The 18,701-nt window shown below is 36.3% G+C and overlaps 1 protein-coding gene across 1 annotated transcript; it reads right to left on the bottom strand.

The window, feature by feature from the left end:
• Window positions 1–1,867: 1,867 nt before the first annotated feature.
• Window positions 1,868–17,873, bottom strand: Usp44 (ubiquitin specific peptidase 44). Its single transcript, XM_027929047.3, has 5 exons — window positions 16,452–17,873; window positions 12,720–12,915; window positions 9,856–9,964; window positions 3,327–3,532; window positions 1,868–2,067 (listed from the first exon to the last, which is right to left on the bottom strand). The coding sequence occupies exons 1-5, from the start codon at window positions 17,871–17,873 to the stop codon at window positions 1,868–1,870; spliced, it is 2,133 nt and encodes a 710-aa protein (XP_027784848.2).
• Window positions 17,874–18,701: the final 828 nt, after the last annotated feature.

The raw sequence follows: 18,701 nt of genomic DNA, 5'->3' as shown, positions 1-18,701 counted from the left end.
TGGCAGGTGGGTAATTAGGGATTGAATTCAGGGGCATTCAACCATTGAGCCACATCCCCAGCCCTGTTTTGTATTTTATTTAGAGACAGGGTCTCACTGAGTTGTTTATTGCCTCCCCTTTGCTGAGGTTGGCTTTGAGCTCAGGATCCTCCTGTCTCAGCCTCCTGAGATGCTGGGATTACAGGCGTGCGTTATAAACGACATAACCTTATTTATCCTAAGAGCCCATTAAAATTAGGTGCAAATTTAAAACAGTACTTGAAATTAATGGATAAACTCAGATATCTTGACCACATAAATCTTTAATGAGGTATAAGAATATATAACAATAGAGGTAACAACTTGCATAGGTGTTCAGAAAATGAACAGTTTTAAACCTAGTCATTTATGTTCCAGCTGTATTTTTGGCACAAATAATTTGTTCAGTGATAAATTCTCATAGCACTTTGTTATCAACTTCTCCAGATGACATGTGAAACTTAAATGTGCTAATGGAGGTCTCTTACAAGTTTATACTTACATACAAGCACTAGTGGCCAAGAGCATTCTACAGGATGATATTTTTCATTAGATTTCAAGCTGCAAATAAACCCACTTAAAGGGACAAATCATCTTCTAGCAATTAACACTGTGCTTAAGATCTTACAGAACTGATGTGCAGAGTTTAGTGAAGTTCCCTTCTGAGTAAGGGAGCAGCAGTAGGACTTAAAAAGACATCTAGTGAGATTATTAGAGAAGAGTAAAGTGAGTGTCTCACAGTTTTTAGTAAAATTCAAGTTCAGGTAATTTTTTTTTTTTTTTTTTAAGATTGGGGCCCCTGTGTAAGTGGTTTCCAGTAGTCACATAATCCTAGCAAGAGTAAAAAATCCAGGCTTCAGTTTTTTAGAAAAATGAGACACTAGGTATATAAACCAGTTGCCAATTTTGAATTTTCCTTCTCTACCTATGCAGTTTTTTGAGACTTCTTATTCCTTTGAACTAAACATCTCAAGTATACAAAGCTTTAAGAAATCTAATGTTATCAAATATAAAATAAACACATACCCAGGATAAACTACATTTGTATTACATCATATTGTTTTGCTAAATTCAATTTTTTTAATGACTGCTTTATTAGAATCTGCCTTATTAGAACCTGTTTGCTGCCGACAAATCATAAGTCCCAGCCATCATTTTTTCATGTCCTTAGTTGCAAAGTTCACTTAATACACCATTTGTAAATCTGCCATTTTCATTTAAATGCAGATTGACTCTGCCAAATAAAAAACAATTACTGAAACAAAATTTACAAGATATCTTTTGAGCCCTGTAATGCATGAAGCCTCAGGAACATCAGTGAGTATGACTGCTGAGTATTAAGGTGATATCTGGATATTTCACTTTCATTATATAGTTTAATTCTCTTCAAGGGGCAGATATTCAATACACAAATAGCCTGAAAGAAATAACTTCGTTTGGTTAAGACATTGTGAAGAAAGTGTCTAATTTTCCATCTATTTTGAATTTGTATAGAAAATAGTTACAAAAGGTAAGTAACAAATGTATATAAAATGCCTCCCAAATTTTTTTAGTAGATTGCACAAATTCATGATATGAGCCAATTAAGACATCAAAATAAGAGGTAACACTAGTCTGAGGTAAACACTAAAAGTTTAAAACTCTGAGTACTTGAAAAAAGTTTAGTTCCCTGCAGTTGATACACTGTCTCTGTAAAAAAAATAAAAAGTTGTCATAAATACAAAATGTAAATGTAGTGTGCACTGATTTCAAAATAAAAAAAAAAATACAATGAAGCTCAAAATTTTAAGTCAGCCCTTTTAAAAAGTATATATACAAATTGCAAGAAGAAAGCCCTACTATCTTTGGATCAGTTAAGGATTTCATTAGAAGAGGTATCAGCTTCTTCATTGGTATGTTGGCTACTAGACAGGAGCTCTGGAGACAAGAGTTTAGAATGTCCATTCTCAGTAACTCGCTGGGTATAAAACAAGATATAAGCTTGGGCCTTGCATACTTCATCCATAGTGCACATGCTTAGCTTGGAATCATTGCAGTGTACCCAGAACCCTAGAGTGAAGCATAGAAATAGGATGTTTATAAAGGAACCTCAGAAGTTTCTAGTATAAAAAGCTAAATTTTACTGAAAGTTAAGCTTTTTCTGAAAGAAAAATAATTTTCTCAGCAATTAATTTCTCCAATGAGAAATACAGCTCATGTAGTATGTTACAGTATGTAACTAACTCCTGGTAATTCAGTGTTGAATTAATTCCTTTGTGGATTATCTGGGCTTTTTGTAGAGGGGTGTGTATGTGTGTTGGTCACATTATTTATTGTGTGGGTACTGGTGGTGGTGGTTCATTCTTTATTCAGGTACCAAAATGGGAATAGTGAAATGTCTAATCCAATCACTTCTGATAGGATTATACTGTCCCTAGAAGGGTCATGGAGACAACAAATAAAACTACATTATGTATATTAAACTTGTACTCTTTAAGTTTGTTCTGTATATCTGTGATCTGTGTGTTAGATGTTAACAAAATGAACTGAAGTAAAAGGAATAAACATAGGACCCTGCTATTGGAAGCATGTCTTTAAGAAAAGTATACATTCTGACTTTTAATTAGCAAGACCACCTTCAGTATTGTGTCCCCCAAACCCTTAAATCCTCAAAAGTATTTCAGACTTTCAGAAAATATACTATTACTGCAAACCTTACGAAAATACAATTATTTTCTACACAACATCTCCTCACCCCACCCCATCCCCTTTTTTTCCCCCCAGTACTGGGAATTAAACCCAAGGTCTTTTTGGTACTGGGGATTGAACCTAAGGGTGCTCTACCACTGAGCTACGTCCCTAGTGCTTTCTGAGGCTGGCCTTGAACTTGTAATCTTGCTGCTTCAGCCTCCCTAGTCCTGGAATTTCAGGTGTTTGCCAGAGCCCCTGCCCCCCACCCCCTTTAAACTAGCATACTTAAGAAACATTCTTTTTCTTTCTTTTCTCTCTTTTTCTTGGAATTGAACTCAGGGGTACTTAACCATTTAGCCACATCCCCAGCCCTTTTTTGCATTTTATTTAGAGACAGGGTCTCACTGAGTTGCTTAGGGCCTTGCTAAATTGCTGAGGCTCACTTTGAACTAGCAATCCTCCTGCCTCAGCCTTCTAAGCCGCTGGGAACTACTCCCAGCATTTCAGAAACATTCTAAGGAGAAAAGTGGTCAGGTGGCTTTGTTTAAGATTATCTAGTGGCCAACTTACAAATTGCTAAAGCCTGAAATCCAGCATCCAAGTCTCACCCAAGATAAAATAACTTTTCCTATCTATACCTCCTTCAGAGTTATAGCAGTAGGCAGTGTAGTGTCCTGAGCCGAATCCTTTCCCATGGTGCATTACTACAGCAGATAAGTCATAGATAAAGCATTCTGGTCTGAGGGATTTCAGGGTCTCCCTGCAGCAATATGGCTCCATGTTTAAAGTTTCCTCAAAGCCAACATGAACACCAATCTTCTCTCGATTATTACATCCTGACCACCTGAGAACAAAGTAAAATAATCAGCAAAAGGAAGGAAAATTAGCACATGAATTTAAAAAAGAACAACAAAACATGTATATAATTTTCCTTTTAATGATGAGTCGGGTATAAATGGAGATATTTAGGTGTTAAATAAATCTAAAGAGGTCCAATCAGGTTTCAAAAAACATATTTGCCTTGTGAGTTAGACAACATATAGGAAAATTAGCTCTTAGAAAATTATATAGCCCTAAGGGCATTTTTCTCTTCTAACAGATAAAGTCAAGGCTCCAAAGAGTTTTTCAAAATTCCTTATTATCTCTTATTGTCTTACTACAGTATGGAAAGGGTACCCCAGATGAGAGAGATAATACACATTTTTCTTGGCCAGATGAGAAGGAAAGAAAACCAAACAGGGAAAAACTCATTTTCTTGGAACATTTCAGAGCTCTTTAAACTAAAATCAAAGAAAGAAACATTTTGAAACTGACCTTGCCTGTATGTAAGTCAGGATAATATCCATTACTGATAGGATTCTAATAATGTCCCTAAATTGTGATTTTCTCAATCTTCTGGTCATGCCTCCCATTATTGGATCTAAACATGGCAAGCAGTGTTTTTCTTATAGGCATACTATGAATTGGAGCTACGGGGTGGGGGGATTATGTTCTTTAAAAAGAACGTAATCCGGTTTGGGAAAGGATGACATTGACAAACGATAAATACATGGAAAGTATTAAAACTTGAAGTTCAGACAAACAATAGAAAAAAGGCAGAGGAATATAGACAGGGTTTAGAAAGAAAAGTAAATGTTGAAATGCTTAGTACTATGTAAAATGGTGTATTTCTGTGATATTGTGAAATATTCTTCCTTTCACTTACTGACATACAGCTTCCTAAGACTTTGGAATCCTTCCAGTGAGTATCTTGAATGCCAACAAGATGACTAGTGGCTAGAAGCTCCTAAGTAGCTTCAGAGACGGGTACTAGTTGTGTCTTTCAGACTATCTCCTGTCTCCAGGAAACTGAACACTGCTAGCTGGTAATTTAATCAACCAAGCCTCCATAAAAGCGCAAAAGGAGTGGGTATGGTGGTGCACACTTGTAATTCCAGTGACTGGGGAGGGCTGAGGCAGGAGGATCATAAGTTCAAGGCCAGCCCCCACAACTTAGCAAGACCCTATGTCAAAAAAAATAGAGCTGGGGATATAGTTCAGTGGCAGAGTGCTTGCCTGTCATGTGCAAAGCTCTGGGTTTGATTCCCAGCACTGCAAAAACAAAAATAATAAAAATGAATAAAAAGAGGACTGTGGATATCGCTCAGTGATAAAGCTCCCCAAGTCAATCCCTAGTACCCAAAACAAAAAACTCAAAAGGGACTACAGCAGCTTCCAAATAGCTAGATGTGGATGTTCCCAGAGGGTGATGTGCCAGGGAAGGTACGGAAGCTCCTTGCTCTGCACATCTCATCCATCTGGATCCTTTAACACAACCTTTGTGGTAAATGGGTAAACTTAAATATTTCCCTGAGTTCTGTGAGCCCCTCTAGCAAATTAATGGACCCTGAACAAGGACTTTTTTAAATTAGCAAATTAATGGACCTTGAACAAGTCTAGAGTTCTGTAAGTCTGGATTTCCGACTAAAAGAAGTAGGGGCCCATCTGTGGGGCTAAACTCTCAACCTGTGGGATCTGATTCTATCTCCAGTTTAGTGTCAAAAGTAACTGAACTAGAGGACACCCAGCTGGGGTCTGTTGTAGAACTTCTTTCTTGATGGGGAGAAATCCCCATGGGTTTTGGTAACCAGAAGTCACAGAAATACTGTGTGTGTGAGAGTACAGAAACTGACAGTACATCCTGCCTATGAAATGTATAAATATCCTGCATCCAAGGCACCTAGAACTTTAATAAAAGGGAAGATCAACACATAAAATAATGGGACTTGGTTAATATGAGAAGCTTCTATCATTTATCCTCACTTTATGTATATCTTTAGCTTTACCATAATATTCAAACCTTGTTACTTTTCTGTGTTAATTTAAAACACTAGTAAGACATCTGAATAGAAAATATTTACTCTCCTATTGATAACAGATTGGCTACCCAAATTTTTATGCTGGTAGAAATAAAATGATAAAGAACAAGATAACACTACCCAGAATTCGTAATAGCTTTCTTCTAAGAGGTGAAGGAAATAGGACTGGGAGGTAGACACAAAGTATTTCTAAGATATATGAGAAATATTTCACTTCTTATGCTTCTTCATAGACTTCTGCTGCTTTTCCCAATCCCACTCTTCCCTTTTCCCCAGAGGCAATCACTATTTTGAACATTACTTCTTTTTGTATTTTAAAGATACATTCATCATTAAACAAAATTTTGTAACTGTATATATTTAAGTGTGGCTACATACCTACATACATAAACACACATACATGAGAAAGATCAGGACATGTTGAGAGAGAAGTTTTCCATTTGCATTTAGAGTTGTCAACCACAAGATGATGAAACCAAAGAAGCCAAGCCCACAGCAACCTCCCATCCCAGCTCCTTTGGTAGGGGACTAAACAACATGAACCTGCTGAAAATGTAAAAAGTTTACATCTTACCAGGTTTTTTGACAATCATTAGTAAAACTTGGGTTGCTTTTCAAATATTTTAGAATTGTATTTATTCCTATTGTAACTCATAACTCAAAAGTAAAAGGTATATGAATGTAATAGTAGGTTCAAATTTGCAGAATAGATTTTTTTTTTTGGGTGGGGGGAGGTGGTGGGTACTAGTAGTGAATCCAGAGCCTCCCACATGCTTGTCAAGCACTCTACAGAGCTCAATATTTTAAAGACCGGTGGGCCCATTTTTATATTTTGCATTAGGGATTTAACTCGGGATGCTTTACCACTGAGCTACATTCCCAGTTCTTTTTTACTTTTTGTTTTGAGGCAAGGTCTTGCTAAGTTGTTCAGTGTTGCTAAGTTGCCCAGGCTGGCCTCAAACTTGTGATCCTTCTGCCTCAGCCTTCCCCAGTGGCTGGGATTACAGGTGTGAACCATTGTACCATTTAAACTGCTGTAGAGGAAATTATCTGGAAAATTCAGAAATTAACACTTATTAAATGCTTTGGATGAAGATTTTACTTGGCTGCAAAGATCATTCACAGAATGAAGATGAACTTTTTTTGTGTTCATCTTCATGGCCTTATGCATGTGAGGCAACTGAGCTACATCCCCAGCCCCCTTTTTTATATTTTATTAGAGACAGGGTCTTGCTGAGTTGCTTAGGGCCTTGCTAAATTGCTGAGGCTGGCTTTGAACTTGCAATCCTCCAGAGTCACTGGGATTACAGGCATGTGCCACTGTGCCCAGCTGAGGATGAACTTCTTATGATAAACTTTTTTTTCTGCTTATGTAGCTAAGTATATATTATATTGGTTTGAACTTCTATTAGAATTTATTAATTTTCCCCCTGTGACTGGCTCTGTAGTGATGTATATCAGGATGCCACTTTTAAAGTTATTATTTTTTTGGATATTTTTTTCTCTATTGTTAGTGAAATCTTTTTCTTTATGCATGTGGCAACTTGGTAATTTATTCCAACATACTATAATTAGGTGTCTATTTGTACTGCCTGTATAGACAATTACTCAAATTTATATCTTGGCTTACTTTTTCCCATTGTCCTTAATATGGAAGTATGGTACTGGTGTTTGTGTTTTACAGTGTAATCTATAAAGTGTGGGGCCCTCAGTTTCTAATACATTTGTGGAGTGCTGTCACGTTCTATACATAGCATCCGAGTACAATTACTAAAACTAATTGTGACAGTTTTTATCTATATATTTTTGCTTATTTACAATATGAGTAAAATGTTTCTCTCTACAAAGCTACTTTAAAATTATATCTAATTCTTGGAGAAAAAGACTGTGTGTCCCTCCAAAATAAAAAAAACTGGGATTTATCTTTTATACATGTTTTATGTTTTATCTTCTGGAAAATACAATAGTACTTTGAATAGATGAAGAGAATAGAGAAAGATAAATGCAGTAGAGACAAGATAAAGTTTCTAGAATCAAAAATGGTATTAAGAGTTAAAAATGTTTTGGATAGAAGATGAAGGGACATGGAATGTCAAACAAATCTGAATTAAGATCTTCAAGTGTCAGATTAAAGAAGTACCCATGATGGAATTAAAGCAGTAATTAGAACAGGAAATCCTTCAACAGTTTATAGTAACCAACTAAGTACCAATTTAAATCACAAAAATTTAAATCTTTTCAAGTCTATCTTTGCAGAATGTTATATTATGTACATACATTGTCCCTCCAATCTCCACTGCCCTAGGTAAACTTATTTTCAGTCTACATTATTTTATACACAATAATAGGGCTCATCTCATTTTTCACTAAACCTTTTGTTGTAAATTCTACCCTATTCCTTCATTCATATCTTTGTTCATGTGGCTCCCTTTGACTAAAGTGCTCCTCCTTCTGTATATACCCCATTCATTTGCTTAATAAATATTTTTGGGCTCACTATGTGTGGACCATGGTTCTGGGCCTTGAGATATAGGGATGAAAACACTAAGTCTACTGAGTTTGTCCTCCTGGTAGGAGGAGAGAAATAACAAGCAACTTAATTGCAGAGAATAGGTTTTGTTGTTAAACAAAAATAGGATACTGTGACAGATGGCTGGTTGGGTGCTACTTTAGAGAGGACTTCCCTAAAGATGCCACAGATGAACTGGGACTTGAATGATATAAAGCCCGAGAGGAACCCTCAGAAAGGCTTTGGGAAAGTTTTAGACATCTGCTAAATCCCTCCCTCCAAATCTCTGATAGTATATTTATATGCAGTGTATATATTTCTACTGCATCATTATTTCTGTGCATGCCTGAATATATGGAATATCTTGAATCAGAAAGCACTCACAAGCTGGGCATGATGGTACATGCCTCTAATCCGAGCAGCTCTGGAGGCTGAGATGGGATTGAGTGTTCAAAGCCAGTCTCAGCAACTTAGTGAGGCTCTAAGCAACTCATCAAGACCCTATTTCCAAACATTAAAAAAAAAAAAAAAAAAAAGGCTGGGGATGTGGCTCAGTGATTAAATGGCCCTGGGTTCAATCCCTGGTAACAAAACAAAACAAAACAACAACCCACAAAAAATTCTCTAAACTTTCACATGGTATTTGCTGATTATATTTGTGGTATGTGTGGTACTGGCGATTGAACTTGTATGCTATGCCACTGAGCTACATCCTGGCTTTTAAAAAAAATTTTGAGATAGGGACTCACTAAAAGTTGTTGAAGCTGACCTTTTCCTCCTGAACACCTGTAGGCATGCTGCTGATTAGACCTTTAACAGCAAAATAAATAACTGAATGATTAATGTTAAAGTAATCAATTCTGGGAAGTAGTACTGAGGAGAGAGAGGTAATTTTACTATACTAAAGTATTTGAATTTTTAAAAAGCAGGTATTTTGGGGGGCTGGGGATATAGTTCAGTTGATAGAGTGCTTTCCTTGCATGCACAAGGCCCTGGGTTCAATCCCCAGCACCACACACACACACCAAAAACAACAACAACAACAACAACAACAACAAAAAAAAAAAAAAACAGGTATTTTTTAATTACAAAGGCAAATAGCAACAAGTAATTTGTCATGGGCTAGACAGCTTTCAAACCATTGCATGTTAAGTAACTTCAGAGGGTCTCATTCCTTAAGAGAAAATAGCTCCTCAGGTTAATGCAGTTCACACAAAGTATAAAGTCATTTACTCATTAACCAACAGATTTGCCAATTAATTTACCTTATTATTTCAGAAGGCAAGGATTTTGGCTTTCTAAAAACCACTTTGAATTGAATTGCTATCCTTTGGGGGGCAGGGTTGGTGCTGGGGACTGAACCAGGAGCCTCATGCCTACTAGGCAAGTGCTTTACCATTGAGCTACATCTCTAGCCCAAACTGCTATGCTTTTGATCACATATTTTTCAAGCACAAAGCATGTCAAACACTCCAAAAAAATTATAGGTTAAATTTTTAAAAATTATACTTGAAAATGCTGAACATTAAACATCATTAAATTTACAAGCATATAGCTGACAAAAATGTAAGGATATTCCTCAGTAATGCATTCTACAAAGAAATGCTAATAGAAGGTTAGTTTTAGCAACAAGGTTAGCCACAATGTATTAGTTTTTTTCCTTAGTCATCTGCTAGCCAAGTATACAGTATTAAAATTTAATCCATCATATGTGTTCTTTCGAGTTTTAAAACATTGTGAGAGGCAATAACCAAGTTAGAAGTGTGTAATTAGTAGGCAACTGGCACTACTTCTACTAACCTGAATCTTTTGAGGTGTAGTCTGAGAACCTGAGGTAGGTGGCATATCACAAGCTGTTTTTGGGCTTCTGTGAGTACAACTGGTTTTGAGGAAAATCTTCTACGCTTTGCTATATCAAAGAAAGAATGAAAATCAAATTAAAGATACAAGGAAAATTTGCATAAATCCTTTTTACTTAACTCAGACATGAACTAATTGAACACTTACTGTGCTACAGCTGTTGTACTGTGCTAGTGATAAAAACATGGAACTTATGATCCACAGTTTAAAAAACGAAACAAGCTAGACAAGTTAGAAATAAGCACATGATTTCATAAAAATTATGCAAATGAAAGAATGAAGTATACTGCCACATATTTAAAAGTGGCCAATTAGTAGGAAAAATCTAAAATTTTCCTTCTAAAAATTTTAATACACATTTCCCAAACTGTTAAAAAATGTGCGGTCACTTGTTTACTGAGGCTAATCAGGACCCCGGGGGGACAGGGTCCTTACTGTCCAGAACACCCCTCCACCCTTCCTGGGGGTCTACCCCAGTCCTGGCTGTTGGCCTCAGAAAGTGGACCTCTTCCAGCAGAGCATTCAAGGGTTCCCTCACTCAAGGTATCTTATTTTTGCTCTTTTAGCATCAGATCTTAGACAAATAGAATTTGAGATTATTTTTGTTGTCCCTTCCACTTCTCTAGTGTTCTTTTTAGGGATTGGTTGTGTCCTGGCTTTCTGGTGGGCCATTGCCTAGCAAAGTTTGCTCTTGATGTCCAGGACTTTTCCAACTTGAACATTAACTCTGACTCCAGACATGGCAGCAGCTGCTTCTCATGTAGGAGGCAGAATCAGTCCACCATAAAGCTGTGTTCTAGCTGTCTCTTCTGACCACCAGAAATCTTTCTGCCATGTTGATAAGCACCCAAAGATCCAGGTACCTGGCTACTGATGAATATCCTATTCCTACATCTTGATTTTCTCCTACAACCTTATGGTCCACAAGTAGCTATACAAAGGATGCCAACTCCTTGACTCATATATATATATATATATATATTTTTTTTTTTTTTTTTTTTTTTTTTTTTTTACTGGTGATTGAACCCAGGGGTGCTTAACCACTGAGTCATATACCCAGGCCCCTCCCCCCTTTTAAAAAATTATTATTATTGAGACAGGTTCTTGTTAAATTACTTAGGGCCTCATTAAGTTGCTGACACTGGCCTTGAATTTACTATCTTTCTGCCTCAGCCTCCTGAGTCTCTGGGATTACAGGTATGCACTATCTCACCTAGCTGACTCAATACTTTCAACCTCTGCCTTTGTGTATTCAAGCAGCTCTTCTAGGCCACTATGCGGTAGCCCCAGTAGATATATGCGAACTCAGTATAAAACTATAAATATCAGTCTACCCCAAATTTGGTAATGAAAGCATCTGGGACTGTTAACACTTATGTGCAAGAAAATACACACTTCATCATAACAAAATTGACAAAGGTGTAGTCAATTTTTTCTAAAACCTTATACATTTTTTTCTAAAACCTTATACATCTTAGACTACTTCAGAATAGAACTCGTATTAGACAGTACGCAGAAAAACATGAATTAAAGTCATTTTAGAAAACTATCAATTAATGTGATCTTATCACATTAATTGATAAGATCAACGCTGAAACTTAAAATCTTTTCCATTAAAAGTTTATCATCGGGGCTTGGGACATACTTATGGGTAGAGTGCTTGTCTATCATGTGCATAGGACCTGGATTCTATCCCCAGCACTGCAAAGAAGAAAAGATTAGATTCTAGAATCTTTTTCTGAGACATGGAAATTAGGAATAATATCTGAAAGTGTATAATAAACACTAAAATACCACGTATATGTTGACATGTATGTATTGATGTGGTTTTAGATAGTATTTTCTTGGAATAGATGCTTCTGTTTGAGACAGCTAGTTCATCATCATCATCATCTTTTTTTTTTTAATATATATATTTTTATTTGTAGTTGGACACAATACCTTTATTTTATTTATTTATTTTTATGTGGAGCTGAGGATTGAACCCAGCAACCCCTCCGGTGCTAAGTGAGCATTCAATAGCCACATCCCCAGCCCTAGCTAGTTCATCTTCTAATGTGGGGTTCTTGTGTGCTCCTGAGAGTTATCATATTGGAATTATTATTATTTTTGCAGTGCTATTGATTGAACCCACACATGGTAGGTAACCATTCTGCCACTAAGCTACATGTCTACCCTGTTTAAAATTTTTTATATAGGGTCTTGCTAAGTAGCCCAGGCTGGTCTTTGAACCCATGATACTCCCAAGCTGCTGGGATTACTGGGGTATGTCACTGCACCTGGTTCTTAATGGATGTTAATTGTCCGTTTCCTCCACTAGGAATATTGAGCACTGGTTAACTCTATATCCACAACAGTTACAACAATGAATACAAAAGAGTCAGTAGATGGTTCTGAATCTGTTTTTATGAAGCCAACTGACATAGTAATAATTCAGCTACATATTATTTTCTAATAAATATGTAAATACATAATCTACATAACAATGTTTTGATATGTAGCAAAACTGTCATAAAGCAAATTTCATTCACGTGGTATGCTTTCCTTTGCCACTTTATTCTACTCTACATGTCAAATTTAAATTTCTTATTGTATGAATTTCTTCTCTCAACTGACTATAGGATAAAAAATTGTTTAATGTCATCAATAAGGCAAAATAGTTCATAAATGCCAACTATACTGTAGAGATGTCTAGTCTAATTTCTTCTGATGAACTAAAAACATGAATTTTCACTTAAGGAATTTCTTCTAGCTTCTTCTCACTTGTGTTAATCTTAGAAAAGCAGAAAATATTCTGTACTCACAGTTACACTGTTCACATACGTAGATTTTTCCTTCTAAAACTTCAGTTTCTGTAAATTTGGCCAACATTTCAGTAACCAGACATGGCTGGGAAGCAATATCTTTTCCACTGAATTGGTATCTTTCTGGAAATTCTAGTGACAAATCCCAGAAAGGTTCTATAGTATTTGATTTGTTGTCACATGCAAGACATGTAACCTGTAAATACAAATATTAGTTACTCAGATTACAATTCTGTTGAAACACCAATTCCTTTCACTTAGAGGTCATTGACAATTCATAAGTATTTCTTCTAAAATGCACCATTAAAATGCTGAATTACTGGCTTTATATTCTTGTTAGAAAAAATTCTAATTTTTCTTTCCAAAAGATTATCATTAAACCCATTATGAACTAGTGTGCTTCAACTATGAGGCCTTCAAAAAGCCCCAATGCAAGTCAAATCTAGAACTTACGCAAAAGTTCTAACTATAAGCTCATTTGATAGGCATACATTGTGTCTGTGTACACATATCGTGTGTATATATATACACATCACAAATATATTTATATGCACTTAATTTAACATATTTTATGTTATTAGGCACCAGGTCCTTTGCCCTTTTTCCTTCATCTTCTACTGATTGTCTTTATCACCCCAAATCCTATAACCTCTAAACCCAACCCATCTTTTATGGGGGGCAGGGTGCTTGCTGGGGATCGAACTCAGGTCATCTCACATGGCATATACTCCAGAACTGAGTTATACTCCTAGCACGTCAATTCACCATCTTAAACACAGTACAAGTAAAACACTATTGGTAAATTTCATTATGCAGATTTTGAAGCCCTACCAACTAGAAATTTCAAAAGAATACATATAAATAATAATATCATATTTTCACGTAAGTTACATATAATCCCTATCCAAATATAAAAAACCTAGAAAGGGTTGGGGATGATGTAGGCCAGTGATAAAGCTTTTGCCTAGCATGCACCAAGAAGGCCCTGGGTTCAATCCCCAGCATGAAAAAAACAAAAACAAAACAAAACAAAAAAAACAAAACCATAAAAAAAGTATTCTAACAACTTATATAGCAACACAGTAAATGGAAGGGAAGGAAAAAAAAAGTAACTTCACTGAAACATACAACAGGATTTAATGCCACCAATCCTGCACATAATTGAAGACAGACTAAGGGCTAACAATTAACAAATATCACAAAGGAACTCTTTCATATAAGCTACATTCCTGGCATGGGCAACAAAAAGAAGAAGCCAGTTCTACTACAGGTTTTAGATATAACAAACTGACACAAAGAACACTCTTGGTGTTTAGTCTGGGGACTCATTAGCACCAGGCCTAACCTTTTGAGAAGTTTCTTGAATAAAAAGAAAAGAAATAAAAGCCATCCCAGCAACTGTTGGAATCTCCTGTGAACCAGTTTTCTGAGTTTACTACACGTTTAAAAGGAAAAGGGGCTTGAGGTGTAGATTAGTGGTATAGCATGGGCTTAGCATGTGTAAGGCCCTGGGTTCAATCCCCAGCAATTGTCCTTGCTCCCAATATGGGTTAAGAGAAGCAAAGTTTGTGTAACAATTTTCATTAATTTCAAAGTTCATTTATAAAGGAAAAAGAGGGGGAAAACAGACATTCTCACACTCCTGGAAATATAAAATGGTAAAAATCTTTCTGAAAAAAAAAGTTTTCATTAAGTATCAAAAGTCCTAACTTTTGATAAAGTACTTTATTTCTAGGACTCTGTCATAAAGAGATCATCAGAAAAACTACATTAATTTATCATGATACTATAATAATGACAAAATCTGAAAGTCAAGTAGGGATTAAAGTTAGGGTACAAACAAACATATAATAGACACTAAAATGTTTTGAAAAGAATGATCAATTCATGTGTGTGAGGGAGGGAATACTTGGAATTTAACCCAGGGGTGCTGCTTTACACTGAGCTACTACATCTCTAGTCCTTTTTAAATTTTTTAAAATTTTAAGACAGGGTCTTGCTAAGTTGCCTTAGCTGGCCTTAAACTTGGCTATCCTTTAGCCGCAGCCTCCCAAGCAGCTAAAAACAATGATCAAATATTTTTAATGACTATGGAAAAGCCTTACAATATTAATTTAATATTAATACTAAATTAAAGTCAATTACGGTACAAAATATGTGCAGGAAAAAAGATTAGAAGGAATTATGTCAAAATATTAAGTTTTACCAATTATGCCGTTATAGGACAAGGAAGGGAATGTTTTTTCTGCTATATAATTCCTGTATTATACAGATTTTCTACAACTATATTTTGCACTTACAGTATATTTTAAAGCTTTTGCATAGAAAAGATAAAAATGACTAGCCAGGAGCAGTGGTACATGCCTTAACGTCAGCAGCTTGTGAGGCTGAGGCAAGAGGATCACAAGTTCAAAACCAGCCTCAGTGACTTAATAGAACCTCTCTCAAAATAAAATATAAAAAGGGGCTGGGGACATGACTCAGTGGTTAAGCAATCCTGGGTTCAATCCCTGGTACAAAAAAAAAAAAAAAAAAAGACTGATTAAAAAAAGTTAACCCTTATTTGCTAATTGGTATAATGTTGAATCTTTATATTTCTGAAACATTAAACTGAAACTTCAGTTATTCCTTATAAGAACTGCATCTGAACTATTTAAAGAAACATTCTAGAAAAGTGTTCTATAAAAACAAAAGGAAGGGGGCTGGGGATATAGCTCAGATGGTAGAGTGCTTGCTTGCCTCACATGCACAAGGCCCTGGGTTCAATTCCCAGCACCATAAAAGATAAACAAAACAAAACAAACAAAAAACCCCCAAAAGGTGGTATCATAATGGAAAGTTGAACTGAAAAATACAGCTAGGTGTACAGGGGGAAGAAGATGACTTAAAGGCCTAATTATTTCAGTTAAAATAAAAGCAAAGCTGTGTGCTATAGAGAAGAAGAGAGTCCACTTCTAGTAACAGTTCATTCATTATAGAGAGCCTTCAATTAGAATCTGAGTTTGTAACTGAAACATTTTACAAAAGAGGAAACTGTTATAGCAGTAACTAAAATAGAGGAAAACCATTTAGGATTATTACTCTAGATAAAATTACATTTGTCTATCTTAAAATTTTCCTACCTACTTGTAAAAGTCTCTGACCCTCTGGCTTTACAGAAAGTACTCCAAGTATCCCTGAACTTGCTCAAGTATTAGCTGGGCAGGGTAGCACACACCTGTAATATCATGACTTGGGAGGCTGAGGCAGGAAGATCACAAATTTGAGGCCATCCTCAGTAACTTAGTGAGACCCTGTCTCAAAAATAAAACAGGGCTGGGGCGTAGCTCAGTGATAGAGCACACCTGGGTTAAGTCTCCATTGCCACATACACTCCCCCACCCCCACCCCCCCAAAAAGAAAGAAAGAAAAAGAAATTGCTTAAGTGTACACCACTCATATTACAGAACATTAGCATCTTTAATCCCCTAGAATGAATGTATTATTATTTACCTAGAAAGTTCTGTTTCCTAATTTCCCCCTCCCCTCAAAAAGCTTCTCATTCCATGAACACATAACTATTTTCCAACGATACATGAAGGAAAAAACTGTAAAATGACTTCTTTATACACACTTATAAAATCAATCCATTTTGACCTGAAGTGGAACAAGCTCAACCTTGATGCATACAGAATGTGCATTTCTGGTACTTTACGAATTCAAGATGAAAATAAGATTTTAAAAAATCCATACCTGACTAAGAAGTTGTCCATGAAAAATATTATTTACAACATTTAGAACCTGTTTGATAAGTTTCCTTTGGGAAGTGGGGATGAGAGCTGGTAACCTGGTACCAGTTGTCTCTAGTTCATGTTGTATTTTATCCAAAAGTTCACAAAGAAATTCCTGAGCATCTTGTTGGGCATAACCACGAAAAGCAGGAATTACCCTCCACACTGAGTGAAGCATAGCAAATGGTGAGACCAGTGCCCACTTTCCAGACCACATGACTTGAAACAAAGTATGCAATTCATGACAAAGAGAAATGTACTGTGAACTCGGCTCCCTTGGCTGAATAAGTTCCATATTTCTACTTTTTGATGCCCCACCACTTAGTCCTGATGATAAACTTGGATGTCTGGAGCAAACCAAGCCTGTATCTTTTTCTTGGCATTCATTCATTTGATATACTACTGTATCTGTTATGGGTGGATGCTTATAAGATCTTGTCTTATCACTAGCCGTCACAGTCAGCCATTGGTTCAGATCAAGTTTTAAAAAACACTGTCGAAAAATAAGTAAATGACTCAATACCTGAAGAACAGAATTCATATAGCAAGTATTTCCCAAATTTCTCAATCCTGTTACACCAGGAGTTCCTATTGGTCTTCGTTTGACTGGAGAGTCACTGCCTTTTTTAAATCTCACATCTTCTGAGGTAGATATCACTTTATCTTTTGCTGGTGATAGTGGAGTTTGTGGTGGTACTTCAACAGGAACTATTTCAATGGTGGTGGACTGAACTAGACCTTGCAAACGTAAACTCTTTCTTGGAGGCACACTATCTAATTCTGCTTTCACTTGATACTCTAATTCCTGGTGTCTTTTTTTCACTTCTCTTTTTGCTATCTTTTCCTGAAATTGTTCTTGCCTTTTTTTCCCAATGGGTGATTGTTCAAACCAAGTTCGAAAGATTTTACCCATGAGCATTCTCCTTCTGTGCCAAAGGGCAGTACACATTTGATCTTCATTTTGAAGCAGAGATTGGGTGCCATCATGTAAGAAGAAAGAATTGTCACTTGTATCCACAGACCGTAAAACTCTTCCACTACGAGTTGTACTGTGATAATTTTGGCTTTTGATTGCACTTAAAGTACTTCGTAGTAACTTCAGGTCTCCAGTTGCATTATCATTAAGAACATAATCATCACAAAGATAACAAAAAACATACATCTCATTCACTTCCAGTGCAACAGGATGACTGCTTTCTTGAAAGTGCTTGAGTGCATGCTCTTCAATATATCGTCCACAGGCAACATGAGAACAGCTGAGGCAAGCCCAAATAGATTCAGTTGTATTGCAGTCCACACAATACCATTTCTGAGGGTTGAGGATGGAATGGTCTGGAGCAAGCTGCAACTGCCCAACGTGTTTGCACTTATCCATTGTTAGCATTTATTCAGTCTGTCTGAGAAACACATAATCCAAACGACTCTCTGTTCACAACACTTGAAGAACCTGAAAACTAAGCAGAACAATGTCAATTTTTAATAAAAGGCAAGTCAAAAATATTCCTTTTTTATAAGGTATATTCACAAGAATAGTATAAATCTGTTCTCTCTGCTTCTAATTTCTGAGCTGCTTGTCATAAGATCATATGTAATTTTCGCTCTCTCCTTACTCCTGGTTTCCCTAATCTCTCATTCACTTTGCTCTTAAAAAACACATACTTTGGGCCCGGTGCAGTAGTGCACGCCTATAATTCCAGCAGCAGGAGGATCGCAAGTTCAAAGCTAGCTTCAGCAAGGGTGAGATGCTATAAGTAACTCAGTGAGACCTTGTCTCTATATAAAATACAAAATAGGGCTGGGGATGTGGCTCAGTGGTTGAGTTCAATCCCCAGCACTACCCCTGCCCCCCCCCCCCAAAAAAAAACCCAAATACTTTGGTATTGTATCTACAACTAAAAATATAAAAACAAAACAAAACACATACTTTACTTTCCCTTTAAAACTTTTGTGTTTAATTTTCTGCCACCATCTAGTGGTGAAAAATGGGTAGTGGCCACTTTTCACTAAATCCGAACAAGATCTATCCTTTTTACCCATTAGTTTGCTGGAAGTTCCTAAAACATTGCTCTTCTTAAACACTGGGGATGGCAAAACCCAAATATATCTCTCACTGATATTTACTAACATTCTAAGGCCCATGTGGAGTTACCAAAGCATAATCATAGTTAAAAGCATGTGTTGGAATTCTATTTGTGATTCATATTTTAAGAAA

Source organism: Marmota flaviventris, chromosome 3, assembly GCF_047511675.1.
Source record: "Marmota flaviventris isolate mMarFla1 chromosome 3, mMarFla1.hap1, whole genome shotgun sequence".
NCBI classification, from domain to species: Eukaryota; Metazoa; Chordata; class Mammalia; order Rodentia; family Sciuridae; genus Marmota; species Marmota flaviventris.
The sequence above is the reverse complement of the archived record's forward strand: the minus strand, read 5'-3'. Positions and strand labels throughout refer to the sequence as shown.